This window comes from Spinacia oleracea, chromosome 4 (genome assembly GCF_020520425.1).
Source record: "Spinacia oleracea cultivar Varoflay chromosome 4, BTI_SOV_V1, whole genome shotgun sequence".
Taxonomy (NCBI): domain Eukaryota; kingdom Viridiplantae; phylum Streptophyta; class Magnoliopsida; order Caryophyllales; family Amaranthaceae; genus Spinacia; species Spinacia oleracea.
Genome location: NC_079490.1, coordinates 171,381,036 through 171,395,401, shown reverse-complemented (window position 1 = coordinate 171,395,401; position 14,366 = coordinate 171,381,036). Strand labels below are relative to the sequence as shown.

At 32.8% G+C, this 14,366-nt stretch overlaps 1 protein-coding gene and 3 non-coding genes across 7 annotated transcripts; 1 reads left to right on the top strand and 3 right to left on the bottom strand.

Moving 5' to 3' along the window:
- Window positions 1-455: 455 nt before the first annotated feature.
- Window positions 456-5,543, top strand: LOC110787787 (E3 ubiquitin-protein ligase At1g63170). 4 transcript variants are annotated; one of them, XM_021992437.2, is made up of 5 exons: window positions 456-633; window positions 1,461-2,173; window positions 3,662-3,787; window positions 3,871-4,159; window positions 4,987-5,543. In XM_021992437.2, the coding sequence occupies exons 2-5, from the start codon at window positions 1,551-1,553 to the stop codon at window positions 5,230-5,232; spliced, it is 1,284 nt and encodes a 427-aa protein (XP_021848129.1). In that variant the 5' UTR covers window positions 456-633; window positions 1,461-1,550; the 3' UTR covers window positions 5,233-5,543. The 4 variants fall into 4 exon arrangements, with proteins under 4 accessions (XP_021848129.1, XP_021848126.1, XP_021848127.1 ...); XM_021992434.2 differs by having other exon boundaries at window positions 1,424-2,173; XM_021992435.2 differs by having other exon boundaries at window positions 456-644.
- Window positions 5,544-7,324: 1,781 nt separating this feature from the next.
- Window positions 7,325-7,412, bottom strand: TRNAY-GUA (transfer RNA tyrosine (anticodon GUA)). The gene is given in 2 exon segments: window positions 7,325-7,360; window positions 7,376-7,412. It is a non-coding gene; the product is annotated as a tRNA-Tyr (tRNA).
- Window positions 7,413-11,284: 3,872 nt separating this feature from the next.
- TRNAY-GUA (transfer RNA tyrosine (anticodon GUA)) lies at window positions 11,285-11,373 on the bottom strand. Its single transcript is given in 2 exon segments — window positions 11,285-11,321; window positions 11,337-11,373. It is a non-coding gene; the product is annotated as a tRNA-Tyr (tRNA).
- A 476-nt stretch (window positions 11,374-11,849) lies between these two features.
- On the bottom strand, window positions 11,850-11,921 carry TRNAW-CCA (transfer RNA tryptophan (anticodon CCA)). The gene has a single exon. It is a non-coding gene; the product is annotated as a tRNA-Trp (tRNA).
- Window positions 11,922-14,366: the final 2,445 nt, after the last annotated feature.

Genomic DNA, 14,366 nt, shown 5'->3' with positions numbered 1-14,366 from the left:
TTACCAACACGTTTTATGTTTTAAATATATAAATATTTAAATAACCTGTACTTCGTATAAAATAAATGGGTGACGGATCGAGTGATAAACATGTGATTTGTCTTTATTTGTTTATTTTAAAGATGCTAAACTCAAAGTCAGTAGCCCACCACCTTGCGAGCTAGTTCCTTTTTGTGTTGAACAAATTTGGAAGAATCACTGTCCTCCAGAGATTTCTCTTATTTATATTCGCGGACATTTTATCCCTTAATTAATGAACTAGCTCGTATTTTTCCTCAATAAAAAAACAAACAAATTGAGTCAGTAATTTAATTAATTTCCTTCTTCTTATTATTATTATTATTATTATTATTATTATTAATTTCAGTTCAAATTAGTTCAATCCGGCATTAATAGTCCCTCATTTTTTGGGCACTTGTACATTTTATGGTTGGCCACTGTACACGAAACACTACTGTTATTAAGACATTAACCTTGTACTTCAAATTTCCAGCCCCTTTTGCTGTTTTGCGTCAGAGTGTGAAGTAGGAAATCAAAAGTTGTGATTTTGCAAAATCTTTACTCGAAAAATCAGCTAGTTTTACCCAGAATCAGTATCAGCTAAGAAATCTGAAACATCTCTCTCCAAATTTGGTAAAAATCTTGTAAGATTCCTAGCATTTTATCCACTTTTACTTGCATTTATTGATTTGATTAACTATCATCTGCTTCGTTTAGCTAATTTTACTCGGAAATTGCCTTTATTTTAGTGTTTTCTGCTGAACTTTTCACTGTTAAAGTTCATCGAATTTGTAATTTTTGGGAACTGTTCGCGTTCTCACTAAAGGGTTTGTGCTTAGCTCGAATTTATGTAATGGGGTTTTGTCACACAATGATTTAATTTGTGTTTTTTTACTGATTTATGTGAGTTTATTTCTTATAAGATTGGGGTTTATGTTAATTTTTGGGATGAGATTTTGTTGTTGCTGTTGTTTGCTTAATAGATGGATCTGTAATTACTCATTTTGGATTTTCTGGGAAAAAGGGTAAAAAACAGTGAGTAGTTTTTGTTAATTAGCAGAAAATAGGAGTATATGTTATTTGAGCAATTTCTGACTGTGGTCATTTTGGGGAGAACTATGATTGGGAAAAAAGTATGATTTGATACAAAAGACATGGTTTATTTATTTATTTATTTTTGATTTTTTTTGGTATGATATATTGATATATGCTCTTTTAGTTGAGAAATCTCCCTGTGTAAGGATTGATGAAGCTGAGTTGAATCACTTCTTTTTACCGATTGAACGAAGAAGAAACATTAAGCTATGGATTTGTTAATTGATTAGACACAATACTTCTGATCTTGTATTTGTTGCCCTTTTAGACTTTATTTGGCTGTTCAAGTAAAATGAAGTTGAATTTATACAACTTTTTCTGGTGCTAGGTATCCACTATCTAGTAATGTCTGGTGACTGATGCAGAAATAGGGCAAGTCCACTTATAGAGCAAGTATCACTACACCGGCCTCTCTATGCCACGCTCGTTCTACCCACTTTTGTTTTCAGATTTAGATGGGCATTCCCCTGCTGGTATTACATAGTGAAACATCCAGAGATCAGTTTCCTTTACTCATGGAGCGATTGGAAAACCGTGAATGTCGTCAACATGTGATTGATATTGCTGTTGCTAATGATGCTCCTTCAAGTTTATCAAATCAAGAAGAATCCCATCATACCGTAGATAGACCTTCAAGTAGCACACACCAAGTTACCTCGCCACAGTCTTCTTCTGGAAGAATCGATTCTGGAAACCCTTCGTATGTTGGTAGAGGTGATTCATATGGTTACACCAGCCCGTTGAATTCTGGTCTGTGGATCTCAGTTGAGCTGATTGTCACTCTTGCTCAAATTGTTGCTTCTATAGTTATTTTGTCATTGTCAAGATATAAGAGTTCCGAAGCACCGCTATTTGCATGGGTTGTGGGCTATGCTTGTGGTTGTCTTGCAACACTTCCTATTCTCTATTGGCGTCTTCGCAATTTCAGCCGTGGTACCGAGCGATTTTCAGCCCCTCCAGGTAGTGTTACTGCTGAAGCTACGGATTCCACGTCTTCTCTCAATCAAGGCGTGGATAGCCACGGAAATTCACGTGTAGTTGCTAGGAACAACCAAATGAGACGGAGAATTAGTGTACGGTAAGCTGTTGTTTTTATCTTATTTAGATCATTTGTCATGTGCTTAAATATCATATTTCTAGTCTGGAGTAGTTTTTATTTTACGCTCCGTTTGGTTCAGTGTAAAACGTTTTTCAGTGCAAAATGATTTTCGATGGGAAACATTTTCCCATGGAAAACGCAATTCCAAACTAGTTTTCCTTTGTTTGGTTTCTTAAAAGAAAATGGGAGAAGATGGTGAAGATCGAGGGGAAGAAGGGAGAGGGAGGTAAGGAGAAAAGGTGGAAAAGTAGTTTACCACCCTTTCAAAGGAAAAGTTTTTTCCACCTATGAGGGAGCTATGTATTTTTTTTTTCCATCCCTTGTCAAACCAAACAACGTAAAATGATTGAAAAGGGGAAAATCGTTTTCCATGAAAACGTTTTACACTCTACCAAACGGAGCCTAAGTCCATTCTCCTCCACTCGTCCTAGAGGGGGAAATAAATGAAAACCCTGGAAAAGAGATGAAAGATAAAGAAAATAGATCATCCACCACAAAGAACCTGCAAGTTTGAGAGAAAAGAGTACATACATTTATTATGACTTCTTTTTATTTATGCAGTGTCATTAATAAGTTATGGTATCCTAAATTCGATGTGCATCATAGGAGCATAGGTGGCCTTAGCTGTGATCCTTCTTCAACTGAAAGTTCTTTCTCTTGCATGCATTTCAGTCAAAATTGTTCATGTTCATTGATTATTGACGACTACAATCTCTATAGTTGAAAATCCACAGCAAGTGTTATAGAACTAGTTTTTAGAGAACATATTTGCACTTCTTTGTTATCTAAGGAAAATGTTTAGTTTTCTAGGGGGGGGGGGGGGGTGAGGGTTTTATTCTAAATAGGCAAGGGAAAGAATACGTTGCACTTGGTCACTTGTATTTAGCTAGATTTTGGAGCAAAGTATGAGGGAAAGAATACGTTACACTTGGTCAATATTTTTCAGTTTGTTTTTTGAACCTCTTCTCTCTCGTGGTTTGATTATTTAGTTGAGTCAAGCAGACCTCAGGGAAATAAGAACATAAAAGACTATTTTAATGTGTGAATCTAAATCATTTTACCGGATTAAAGGAAAGAGGAAACAGTCATAGTGGGGAATAAAGAAATTAAGTCAATCGAATAGTTGGCTACTCGCTCCGTCCTTTTGTTGTTTGGCCCGTATTCCTTTTTGGGGTCTCCCTTCGACTTTTCCCCATACCAATATGGTAACTTTTTCCCCTTGCAAACTCACAAAAGGAGAAAATACCAACCCATGTGCAACTTTTTTGCGCAAGCCTTAATAAAGTGAACTTTAGTGTACGACTGTACGGGGCAATAAAAAAGAAACGGAGGGAGTGTTTTCTAAACTAGAATAAATAGCCTATCAATTTTTTACGGTCTTGGGTGAGATTCGATGTTTGATCAATTTCTTTGTAAATCGGCATAAATTGATTGTTCATTACTAAATAAGAAGCATTTCAATTGCAGACTGAATGGAATAGTAGATCACTTCAAGATGGCCTTGGACTGCTTCTTTGCAGTTTGGTTTGTTGTGGGTAATGTGTGGATTTTTGGGGCACATTCCTCTCCATCTGTAGCTCCAAAGTTGTATAGGTACATTAATCATAATTAGTTTCCCTTAATCTTCCCTATCTTTATTCCTCATGTGGACTAAATAATATTTGTCCCCTATACAGGTTATGTATAGTTTTCCTTACCTTCAGCTGCATTGGGTACGCGTTGCCATTTCTTCTTTGTGCTACTATTTTCTGCTGCTTGCCCTGTATTATTTCAGTGATGGGTATTCGAGAAGATCTCTCGAAACCCAGAGGAGCGAGTACAGAAACTATAGATGCTCTACCGACCTACAAATTCAAGTCAAGAAAAAATGGGAGTATTGATGATGAACTATGCTTGAAGGCTAGTAAAGGTGGCATTTTGGCTGATGGAACTCAGAATGAGCATGCCATATCAGGAGAAGATGCAGTAAGTGTCATGTTGTTTGTTTTTATCGATTCTTCATTTATTATACGGAGTAGTATATAATTTAGTTAATCAATGGTTGTGTGCTAAAAAAGAAGCATAGTTTCTTATCCATCAAAGCTTAAAATACTTGGCCAATTTGCTTGTTTGATATTTGAAATGAATATACTCCGTATATATGGAGAACAGCAGAGTGCTAATATTGATTTCGGAGAAAACATATGTTTTGACACATCCACAAGGCAACATAGTAGTGATCGTTCACTTCTCAAGTTTCTCATGGGACTCAACTCAGGTTATGAGTGAATGTTCTAGTCTTCTAGATCCCATAAAATTACAACATTAACTGTGTAGCACATTACAACCCGTTTGGTAGCCGACTATAAATGGCATCAATCAGAATGAATTTGTATAGAAAATAAATATCCATTCCATGGTAATGCTAGCTCACTCAAAATGATTTCTGTTTTTTTTTTTTTTTTTAATATAAATTTTCATTATCATCCATTCCCATTTGGGTAGTGGTATTAGGTGGAAATGCAATTTATGAAGAAAAACACCAAGTTTCAAACAAAATTTCAATACCATGGACATCATGATGTTATTTTCTTGTCAAATAACACTTAGATTTATTCTCATTTCCACCATTTATTACCAGCTACCAATCTGGTAATAAATGTCATGTCCATCCATCCTCTTCTTTCTCTTTTCTTTTTTCCAATTCCTATATTGTTTGATTTTTGTACAACTCAGTCTATTTTGTGAATTTCCAACTTAGAATTACTGACTCGTGGTTGTCTCTCTCTTCTTGTAAATAAAACTTGGTGCAGCTTTGTTGTATTTGCTTAGCATCTTATATGGAGAACGATGATATAAGAGAACTTCCTTGCTCTCATCTCTTTCACGCCGAATGTGTCGACAAATGGTTAATAATCAATGCTTCATGCCCTCTTTGCAAGCTTGAGATTGGTGAGGAGAAAACTAGGGCTTTGTCATCTGACCGAAACAACAGCAGCAGTCGACAAAATGTGAATGATGCAGGTGATCTCAGTTTAATCCCCACCAATGTTCCATAGTGTTGAATAGACCTGTTCAACGGGTTGGGTTAGGGTCGGGTCGGGCCGAAGTTAAAGAAGGCAGGGTTGTGCCGGGTTGAGATACGTGAGTATATGGGCTGGGCTGGACTGGGCTGGGCTGAGATACTTGAGCTCAACACTGTTGAATGCTACTTATACTAATGATGTAATAGTATAATATCATCAACCTTTTGTTGGCTAGAAAAGATTAGTAAAGCTAGTTTTCAGCTTTGTAAAAATTTGTGAATACAGAGAGATTGGTCTCAAAAATATTGAATGACCTTGGATTATGTTACTAGTTTTCAGCTCTAGCACTATTTGTTTTTTTTGTTTTTTGTTTCTACGACGAGGAGTTGTCACCATAGTCGGCGAGTGTACTAATCTCCTGCGAGAGTCTGCATGGGTACCTCGATGGCCAGCATCACTCCAAGGAGTCTCAACTGAGGTTTTTTCCATACCCAAGGTTCGATCCCGATACCTTGATTAAGGAGCAATAGATCCTTAACTACTCACACCAACTCCAGTGACTTTGTGCTCGTGAAAAAAGTACGCCCCACAATTTTGTGCTCGTGTCGGGCCGAACTTTTTTGTGCTCGTGCCTGGTCAGGCTTTTTTCGTGCAGGGTCGGGCCTCGAACCGGCCCACAACCATCTTTACCATCTTGGTAGGATGCAAATTAAGAAAGTATCCGAGTTAATCATGTAAACTAGTGACTCTATCATCACTTTGTACTTCCTCATGTAAAATGAATATGTTGAAGTGGTTGAATTGGTTGAATTGGTAGTTGTGGTTAATTTTAGTCACTGAATTAAAATTGCGGAATAAATAATGGGCCATAGAATGTCTTATTAGTATTGGATCGAGATCATAGGCCGAAAACATACAACAAGGACTTCTAAAAAATTTATCTCAAATTAAACGACTGTGTTTTTTGAGAAGTGGTTCTCCTAGAGGAGAAATTCATACACAACTATGGTCATTATTCTTATTATTATTACAAGTATTATATTTCATCATAAAAGAAATTATTTTTTCATGGTTGTAGGTTTGAGCTAAATCAAATCTGACATGTTTTCTCACAATCGCCAAGGCAAGGTTTCATCTTATTCACGTCTGGAAAAAAAAAATGCAAACATAAGTTAGCACTAGTACTATGTACTAAAAAGATAAAATACATAAGACTTTTCTAGGACTTGTACTCCACAAAATCTTTAAATGCATTTTTGTAATAAAAAAAAGAAAAACTGATATTGGAAAGAAAATATATTTGACATACGTAACAATATCCAAATAAAAATATAGAAAATAAGTTTGAAACTAGTCTAAAACAAAGAACAGATGTTAATCAGAATATTTTAAAATTAATGTAAAAAAGATAGCTACTACGTGATAGACAACCATTAAAAATTAAGCAATGAACCACATGTTTACCCTAAATGCGAGACAAATAAATAGATAATGAGAGAGAGAGAAAGAGATAGAGAGACCTAAAGGTTGCTTGTTGGATGGGAGACAACGAGTAGAAGTGCAATTATGTTGACAATTGTAGTTCGAGATTTCATCTGGACACTTGGTACCACATTGGTTTAAACATATAATCGGACAAAACCATTCTCTAAAGGGCACACAAATAACCATGCATTTGACATAGCACCCTGGAAGTTTACAATGCGCAATGTCTCCCTCTACCACCATGCACATACACATAATCCACATCATCAACAATATCATAATCCCATTTCTCCTCATTTTATTAACTCCTTCCATTATTTATTTTTTCTTATTAAACTAGAGAATTATTGGTTTATAACTTTTTTGATGGTAAGAAGTGGTTTATATTTATTTCAATTTCGATATTCTTTTTACACAAAGCAAAGTTTGATTGGTAGATAAATCGATCTTGGGTGATTCTTTTTTCTTATTACAATCAAATTAAATCCATTTGGATTAGATTATACAATCAAATGAATTTGGAAATGTATAATGTAATTGGGGGATTACGCTGGATCCTGATTTTGCTAGTTATCATAAAACAATTAAACATGCTTAAGATTTGGAATTAAAAAAAAGGTCAAAAATAAAATTAAAAAAATCCGACCTGCCGGAATCGAACCAGCGACCTAAAGATTATCTGTGTTTACCACTACAGTCTTCCGCTCTACCAACTGAGCTAAGGTCGGATTGTTGCTCAATTTCAATATACAAATTACTTTGAAAACTTCCATATTTTTCCATTGTTTTCTCTGCTTTTCTAACGCAAATTTTTTATTGCTTTCGGTATCACTTAAAATTTTGAAGACTATGAACAGATAAGAAAATAAAATAAAATGTGGTTTATGTACCCGGGTACATAACACTCACTATACATGCTTTTAAATATAAAGAACATATACTATATCCGTTTCATTAAGTTTTTTATGCTTTGAAAAATGTGTCCAACAATCAAAACTTTGACCATAAATTTTCTCACTAAATTATCATGAGATATCTTGTTAGATTCGTCCCGAAATATATTTTATAAATATCAACTTTTTAATTTTTTTGCCATACAGAATTGGATATATTAACGGTCAAACATTGTATCGGAGTCTGTACAAATAGTATAAAGATCTTTTTGCAACGGGGATAGTATTAAATATTTCACTTGTACGCGTACATTTAAATCACTCCATATGTTCATTAGGTGCTCAATGTATATTCATTAGGGTGCAGTAATTTAAGCACAGTACACCCTGATGTATAATCCAAATTGCGAGAAAAATACAGAAAATCATGCGTTTGTTATCGGGGATGATCCTTATGTTTTTTGTAAAATGGAAATTGACATTTTTTAGGAAAATAATACCGAGTACATGCAATAAGATTGGTCAAACTATTAGTATAAGAACGGTCAAATCGGCTCATCGGTTGGTTAAGGATCGGATATAATCGTGTGATTTGTGCAGGGTCATTGTACTCATCCGGATTAACAGCGCGTCTCCTGTGAGACCAGTCACACCATCAACTTGATGGTGTGACGATCGCGAAACCAATAGCGTACCTCCCCTAAAACTATAGAAAAAAAGTAACAGATATAAACTATAGAAGTAACATACCTAAACTAAAAAAGTACCTCCTTTAAAATTATATAAAAAAAAGTAACATGTCTAAACTATAGAAGTAACATACCTAAACTAAAAATGTACCTCCCCTAAAACTATTCCGTATAAAAAAAAGTAACATGTCTAAACTATAGAAGTAACATACCTAAACTAAAAAATTAACTCATATAAAATTATAAAAAAAAAAAAGTAACATGTCTAAACTATAGAAGTTACATACCTAAACTAAAAAAAAATACCTCCTCTAAAATTATTAAAAAAAAGTAACATGTCTAAACTATAAAAGTAACATACCTAAACTAAGAAGATGTCTCCCCTAAAACTACTCCGTATAAAAAAAGTAACATGTATAAACTATAGAAGTAACATACCTAAACTAAAAAAAGTTATTCCTCTAAAATTATATATATAAAAAAGTAACATGTCTAAACTATAGAAGTTACATACCTAAACTAAAAAAACTACCTCCTCTAAAATTATATAAAAAAAAAGTAACATGTCTAAACTATAGAAGTAACATACCTAAATTCGCAAGTGTGAACTGGTCTCAACATCAGTTGATGGTGAGGACAGTCTCATATAAGAATTTGGGCCGGACTAAATGTCCAAATTATTTTTTTCGAATAACTACAATTTTATCGGACGTCGATAGAATCGGGTCAGTTTTTGACAACCTTATCTTTTGAGATTTGAATTGCTTTTCCTACATGTTGGTTGACTTTTAATACCTTTGCTTAACTTATAAGGAGTACTTGTACTGGATTTAACCTTGATCGAGATCGATAATTTTGGTTTTAGGTTAAGACTTAAGAGCATAATTAACTATATTGTTTTAGGTTATGGGGGCGGGTTATTGTCCACCAATCTAATATCATAGTTTTATAGTGTGTTGCTTAAATAACATACGTACGTACAAATGTACATGCAATTGGTGAAATTTCTAGAACTTCATTTAGTTTTTATCCAGTTTAGATCAAATCAAGTTCAGTTAGGTCGGTTTTTGACAAATCTTGGACTTTATTTTCAAAATAATCCTTATACAATATTTCATTATATATGAATTTAAAAAAGATCAAATGTTAAACATTAACGACAAAAAGTTGTGTTTTTTCACCTAAATTTAACTTATCTTGTCTACTGGTGAGGAATTTGTCGAAAAATATTAGCCTTTAATTATCACATCTTATGCAAGCTTAATTTGAGTTATTTGTACTGGTTTATTGAAAATCAAACTCAAGTCTCCTCTTATCGAATATCTAGCTAACAATATTTTTGAATTATTAATGATTATTGTAAATCATAATTTACTCTTTATTTTATTAGTAGATAATGAGAATAGATTGTTGATAAATTTCAGAGAATTTTTAGGAACGTATTCTGTTTTAGTGATAGAAAGACAATGTCCTATTGTCAAACTTTGGGAGGGTGCAAATGTGCAATGCATGCATGTTGATTTTGAATCTATCTTTCAAATTTCCAATAAAGGGAGAAAAACACTTAGAATTTCATACATGGAATAGATGACGTTGAGTCATTATTATATCCTTTATTACAAAAAGTGAAAATTTTATGGAAGCGAGGTTTGCACACGTTGACTCTGACAGGTGTTCTCACAATTTCCTACACAAGGTTTCAGCTTACCTATGTCTGCAACAAGGGAAAAAAATGCAAACCATAGTTAGCCTTTTACTCTTTAAAAATAAGCAATATCTTTAAATATATTTGTGTAGAAAGAATTGTATGAAAGGTTAGTACTTGTGCAAAAATATCCTACTCCGTACATTAATGTTTTTTTCGAATAAATACTGTGATAATTTATGATAAAATCTTATGAATAAGATTGATCGACCTTTGAGTATTTTACAATTAAATCATACTTCATTTGTTTCTTAATTTTTGCAAAAAGAACTTATAAAAATTACAGATATTATTATAATCTTTGACCACAACTTAGTATGAATTTTGTGACTAAACGTAACTTTAACCATCAATCTAAATATTATTATTAAACATTATAAAGTAGGAGTATATATATTGAGTTAATCCGACACGGCAACACCCTCATATCAACATATGTTTTTGATATACTTTGTATTAGATAAATTTGAACTTATATATATTTAGATTTATGAATAGTGAAAAATCCAAACCTTTTTAATTTGTAAGTTTTGTAAAATTGAAAAACTAATTAACTCAACTCATTAGAGAATGTGAAGATCGAGAAAAAGAATAGAGAGAGACCTATGTTTGAATTTTTGGATGTGTCACGACAACGAGAAGAAGTACAATCCAATTGACACTTATAATTCTGAATTTCATCTGGACACTTAATACCACACTTATTTAAACATAAAACCGGGCATAGCCATGCCTTATAAGGCATACATAGAAACACACATTTGGCATAGCACCCCGGCAATTTACAATGCATAATGTCTCCCTCCACAACCATGCACATACAAATACACATTATCACCATGATCATCATCATCCCATTTTTCCTCAATTTCACTCCTTCCATTTTCTTTTTTTTCCTTTTTTTTTCTTCTTTTTTTTTCTTCTTTTATTTTCTTGATCTACAAAAGTGCAAAGGCTGGGTTTATATATAAGTTCATAGATATTATTTTTAAATAATACTCCTATAAAAATAGTTTTTTAAATCTTTGATGAATCTTTTTTATTAGCACCAAATTAAATCCACTTGGATTAGATTTATACAATCAAATGAAGTTAGAAGTAGGACGTATAATATAATTGATGAATAAGTTGGATATCGATATTGCTAGATATCATAAACTTTAAAAAAACTTAAAAAATTGAATCTACTTGGATTAGATTTATACAATCAAATGAATTTAGAAACATATAATATAAATGATGAATACGTTGGATATCAATATTGCTAGATATCATAAAATTAAAAAACTTAAGATTGAAAAAAGAAAAAAAAGTCCGACCTGCCGGAATCGAACCAGCGACCTAAAAGATTATCTGTGATTACCACTACAGTCTTCCGCTCTGCCAACTGAGCTAAGGTCGGTTTGATGCTAATTTGGAATACATATATTATTTATCTAATATATGTATTTGGTTTCCATCCACAAGATTATATTATTATTCTACGCATCATTTGAGATTTTTTATTTTTGGATATTCCCTGTTTTCCTCTAAAGAAGGCACACAGTCAGAGGTTTATATGAGTGGTTGACATGGTTTGTTTTGGCGGAGAGAGAAGAGTCTCAGAGGGCAAGCAGACAAATGGCTTAAAAGGATTTTGTTCGCTGTTTTAGGTACCATTTTCTTAATATTTCATCGATTAAGTTAATCGACAATTTGACATCCACTATTCCACTTAGTTTTTGACATGATAGTAAGCTTTAATTGAAGATTATATATTATTAAACATTAAATAAAACAAAAAAAAAAAAGTTATTAAACATTAAATAAAACAAAAAAAAAAAAGTTATTAAACATTAAACAAAAAAAAAAAGAATTGATCTGTTGGGACCAGGATTTTGAACCTGACGTGAATCGAACACGCAACCTTCTGATCTGGAGTCAGACGCGCTACCATTGCGCCACAGATCCCCGTTGTGTAGTAATCTATTTTCTACTTTTATGTAGTTAATTAATTACTAGATTATAAAGTTTGGCTTAACAGGCCATATTTTTGGGCCGACCCAAAACAGGCTATCTTTTTTAATGTATATGATTATGACAAGGACAATTAAGTACTTCGTAATAATTTGATGCTAAGCATACACCAATATCATCATACTCCGTATATATGACTTATAAAATCTCAAAATCAAATACTAAAAACTGATATTAATAACAAGAGGTCTTTGATCTAACACATAGATCGTAGATAGTGGAGCATGGTGCACAATGAATACTACGTATAATTTACCTTAACAACACAAGTATATATATAACTAAAAGAACATTACCTTACGTAAAAGAACATGAATAGATTTATTATTTGTACATTTAATAAAAGGAAATAATATATCGCAGTTTCTTTTGCCGCAATATCATGTTTTAACTCTATCATGTTCTTTTTCCGCAATATCGTGTTCTTGCTCTTGCATATATGTTCATGTATGTTTTTGCATGTGCATCATTCTCATTGTGCACCTTTGTCCATAATCCACTAATTGCCTGCACCAACGGATGTTTTTCAGCCATCTGTCACAAATACTGCGCAATTATACAATATCTAAACAGAAATGAATTGTTTTAATTAGCAAACATTGCCATCTAAAAATGTGAACAAGAATAACGATGGATTTAGAATAAAGACAATTAAAAGCCGCACCTGATAAGTGGCCCTAGCTAAATAGGGTAGGAAAAAGACTTGGACATTTTGTTCGTTGTCTCCTTCACAAACCCTACTATTAAAAGGAAACAATCCGACATGTGAACAAATTTTATGGGATGTTTAAATGTTTTTAGGGTTTCAAATCAATTTACTTTTCTTCTACTAACCAACAAGATTATACATAGGATATATTAGTATTGTTATGCATGCCCTATTACTCTATTAATTAGTATTATGATCCACATGTCAATAGAAAATTTTGATTAACAAAATTGGTGAAAAAATTGGCAGAGTGATGTGCAGGTCCAATTGATTCTAACCCTACTTTAACCTTAGCAAGAAAAATATAGCGTGAAAACGTTTTAAAACAACTAATTTTGGCACTTTAATTACACTTTAAGCTCCTACAGATAAGAAAGGTAAAACTCGAAGAGGCATTCTCCACAGACAAGCTAAGGCCTTTAGTTGTAAAAATATAAATTACCAATATTATTTTTGGTTTTATTGATGATAGTTGTGGATCAATAGAATAATTAATGTCATATTTTCGTCTTAGTTTAAGTACATTTAATTAATTTTTTTTGTTGTTGTTAGCACCCGATTTACCTTTAGGGTTAATTTGGATTTGGGACGAGTTTTGGGTTGATACCTCCCAATTGTTGTTGCGGGAGATTGAACACGCGGTCCTTCCTACCAAGTTTAGCCCCAATCACCACTTAATCAACAGACAATTGGTACATTTAATTACTATGCACATCTTCTGATCTTCTCCATTTTGTTGGTTCTTCGACTCCTGAATTTAAGCTCAAATCCTTTTCATTTTTGGCTAAACGAGAGAGTTTATAATATAATTATAAACATAAATGTCACTTATCAAAATAAGACAGAGTGATAGAGAATAGAATTCTCTCAGAGATATAATTTACTGAGTTTTACAATATCTAACACGAAGGAAGTGGCAAATTGGCAATTTATCTAAGTTTTCTTCAATCAATTCTCCGAATTTTTTGAAACTTCATACTCCATATAAAAACAATTGTAGTGTGATGTGCAAGTAAAAGCACAATGCTCATCCTTATTTTGTTTTGTTTTATGTTTTTTTATTTTAATTAGCTATCCTCCCCTCATTCATTCACGGAGATTTCAGTCATCATCATCACAATTCACAAATGACAAAGAAAAATTATTACACCCAAAAAATAATGACAAAAAGAAAAAGGGTGTAAAATTTGCCACAATTTCCGCAATGCAAAAGCCCACGTAAATACACAAAGAACCATAAAAAAAAAAGGTGATATGATGGATTCAATTAATTATGGTTATGGCTTTCTTTTTCTAAAATCCTTTTTCGTATGTCAAAAGAAAAAAAAAAAAAACTTTTTTCGATGAATTATGGTTATGCATTACGCAAATCTTCCGTACTTACAACAATGGAAAAACTGATGAGTTTGTCATGCAAACTAACATGAAGTTTCTCTTTCTAATTGTGTCTCCTCATTCTTAGTCTTATCTTCTTTTTTTAAGAAAAATCAACCATAAACTTCTTGTGTTATTACATAGAATTAATTTTGTGTATGTGCCCGAATAAACCACAAACACAATACATATATCAATTAATTTAGTATCAATATATTTTAAATAGATAAGATGATTTAGAAAAACGGTTGGGGTTACTTCTAGGGGGATTAAGAGCAACTCCAATGGTGGGCTAC

Bases quoted from the DNA above. Each gene is read 5' to 3' on its own strand.
- LOC110787787 (XM_021992437.2), top strand. From the start codon at position 1,551: ATGGGCATTCCCCTGCTGGTATTACATAGTGAAACATCCAGAGATCAG. The intron at 2,174-3,661 runs GTAAGCTGTTGT...TTTCAATTGCAG, and splicing joins AGACGGAGAATTAGTGTACG to ACTGAATGGAATAGTAGATC. The intron at 4,160-4,986 runs GTAAGTGTCATG...AACTTGGTGCAG, and splicing joins CCATATCAGGAGAAGATGCA to CTTTGTTGTATTTGCTTAGC.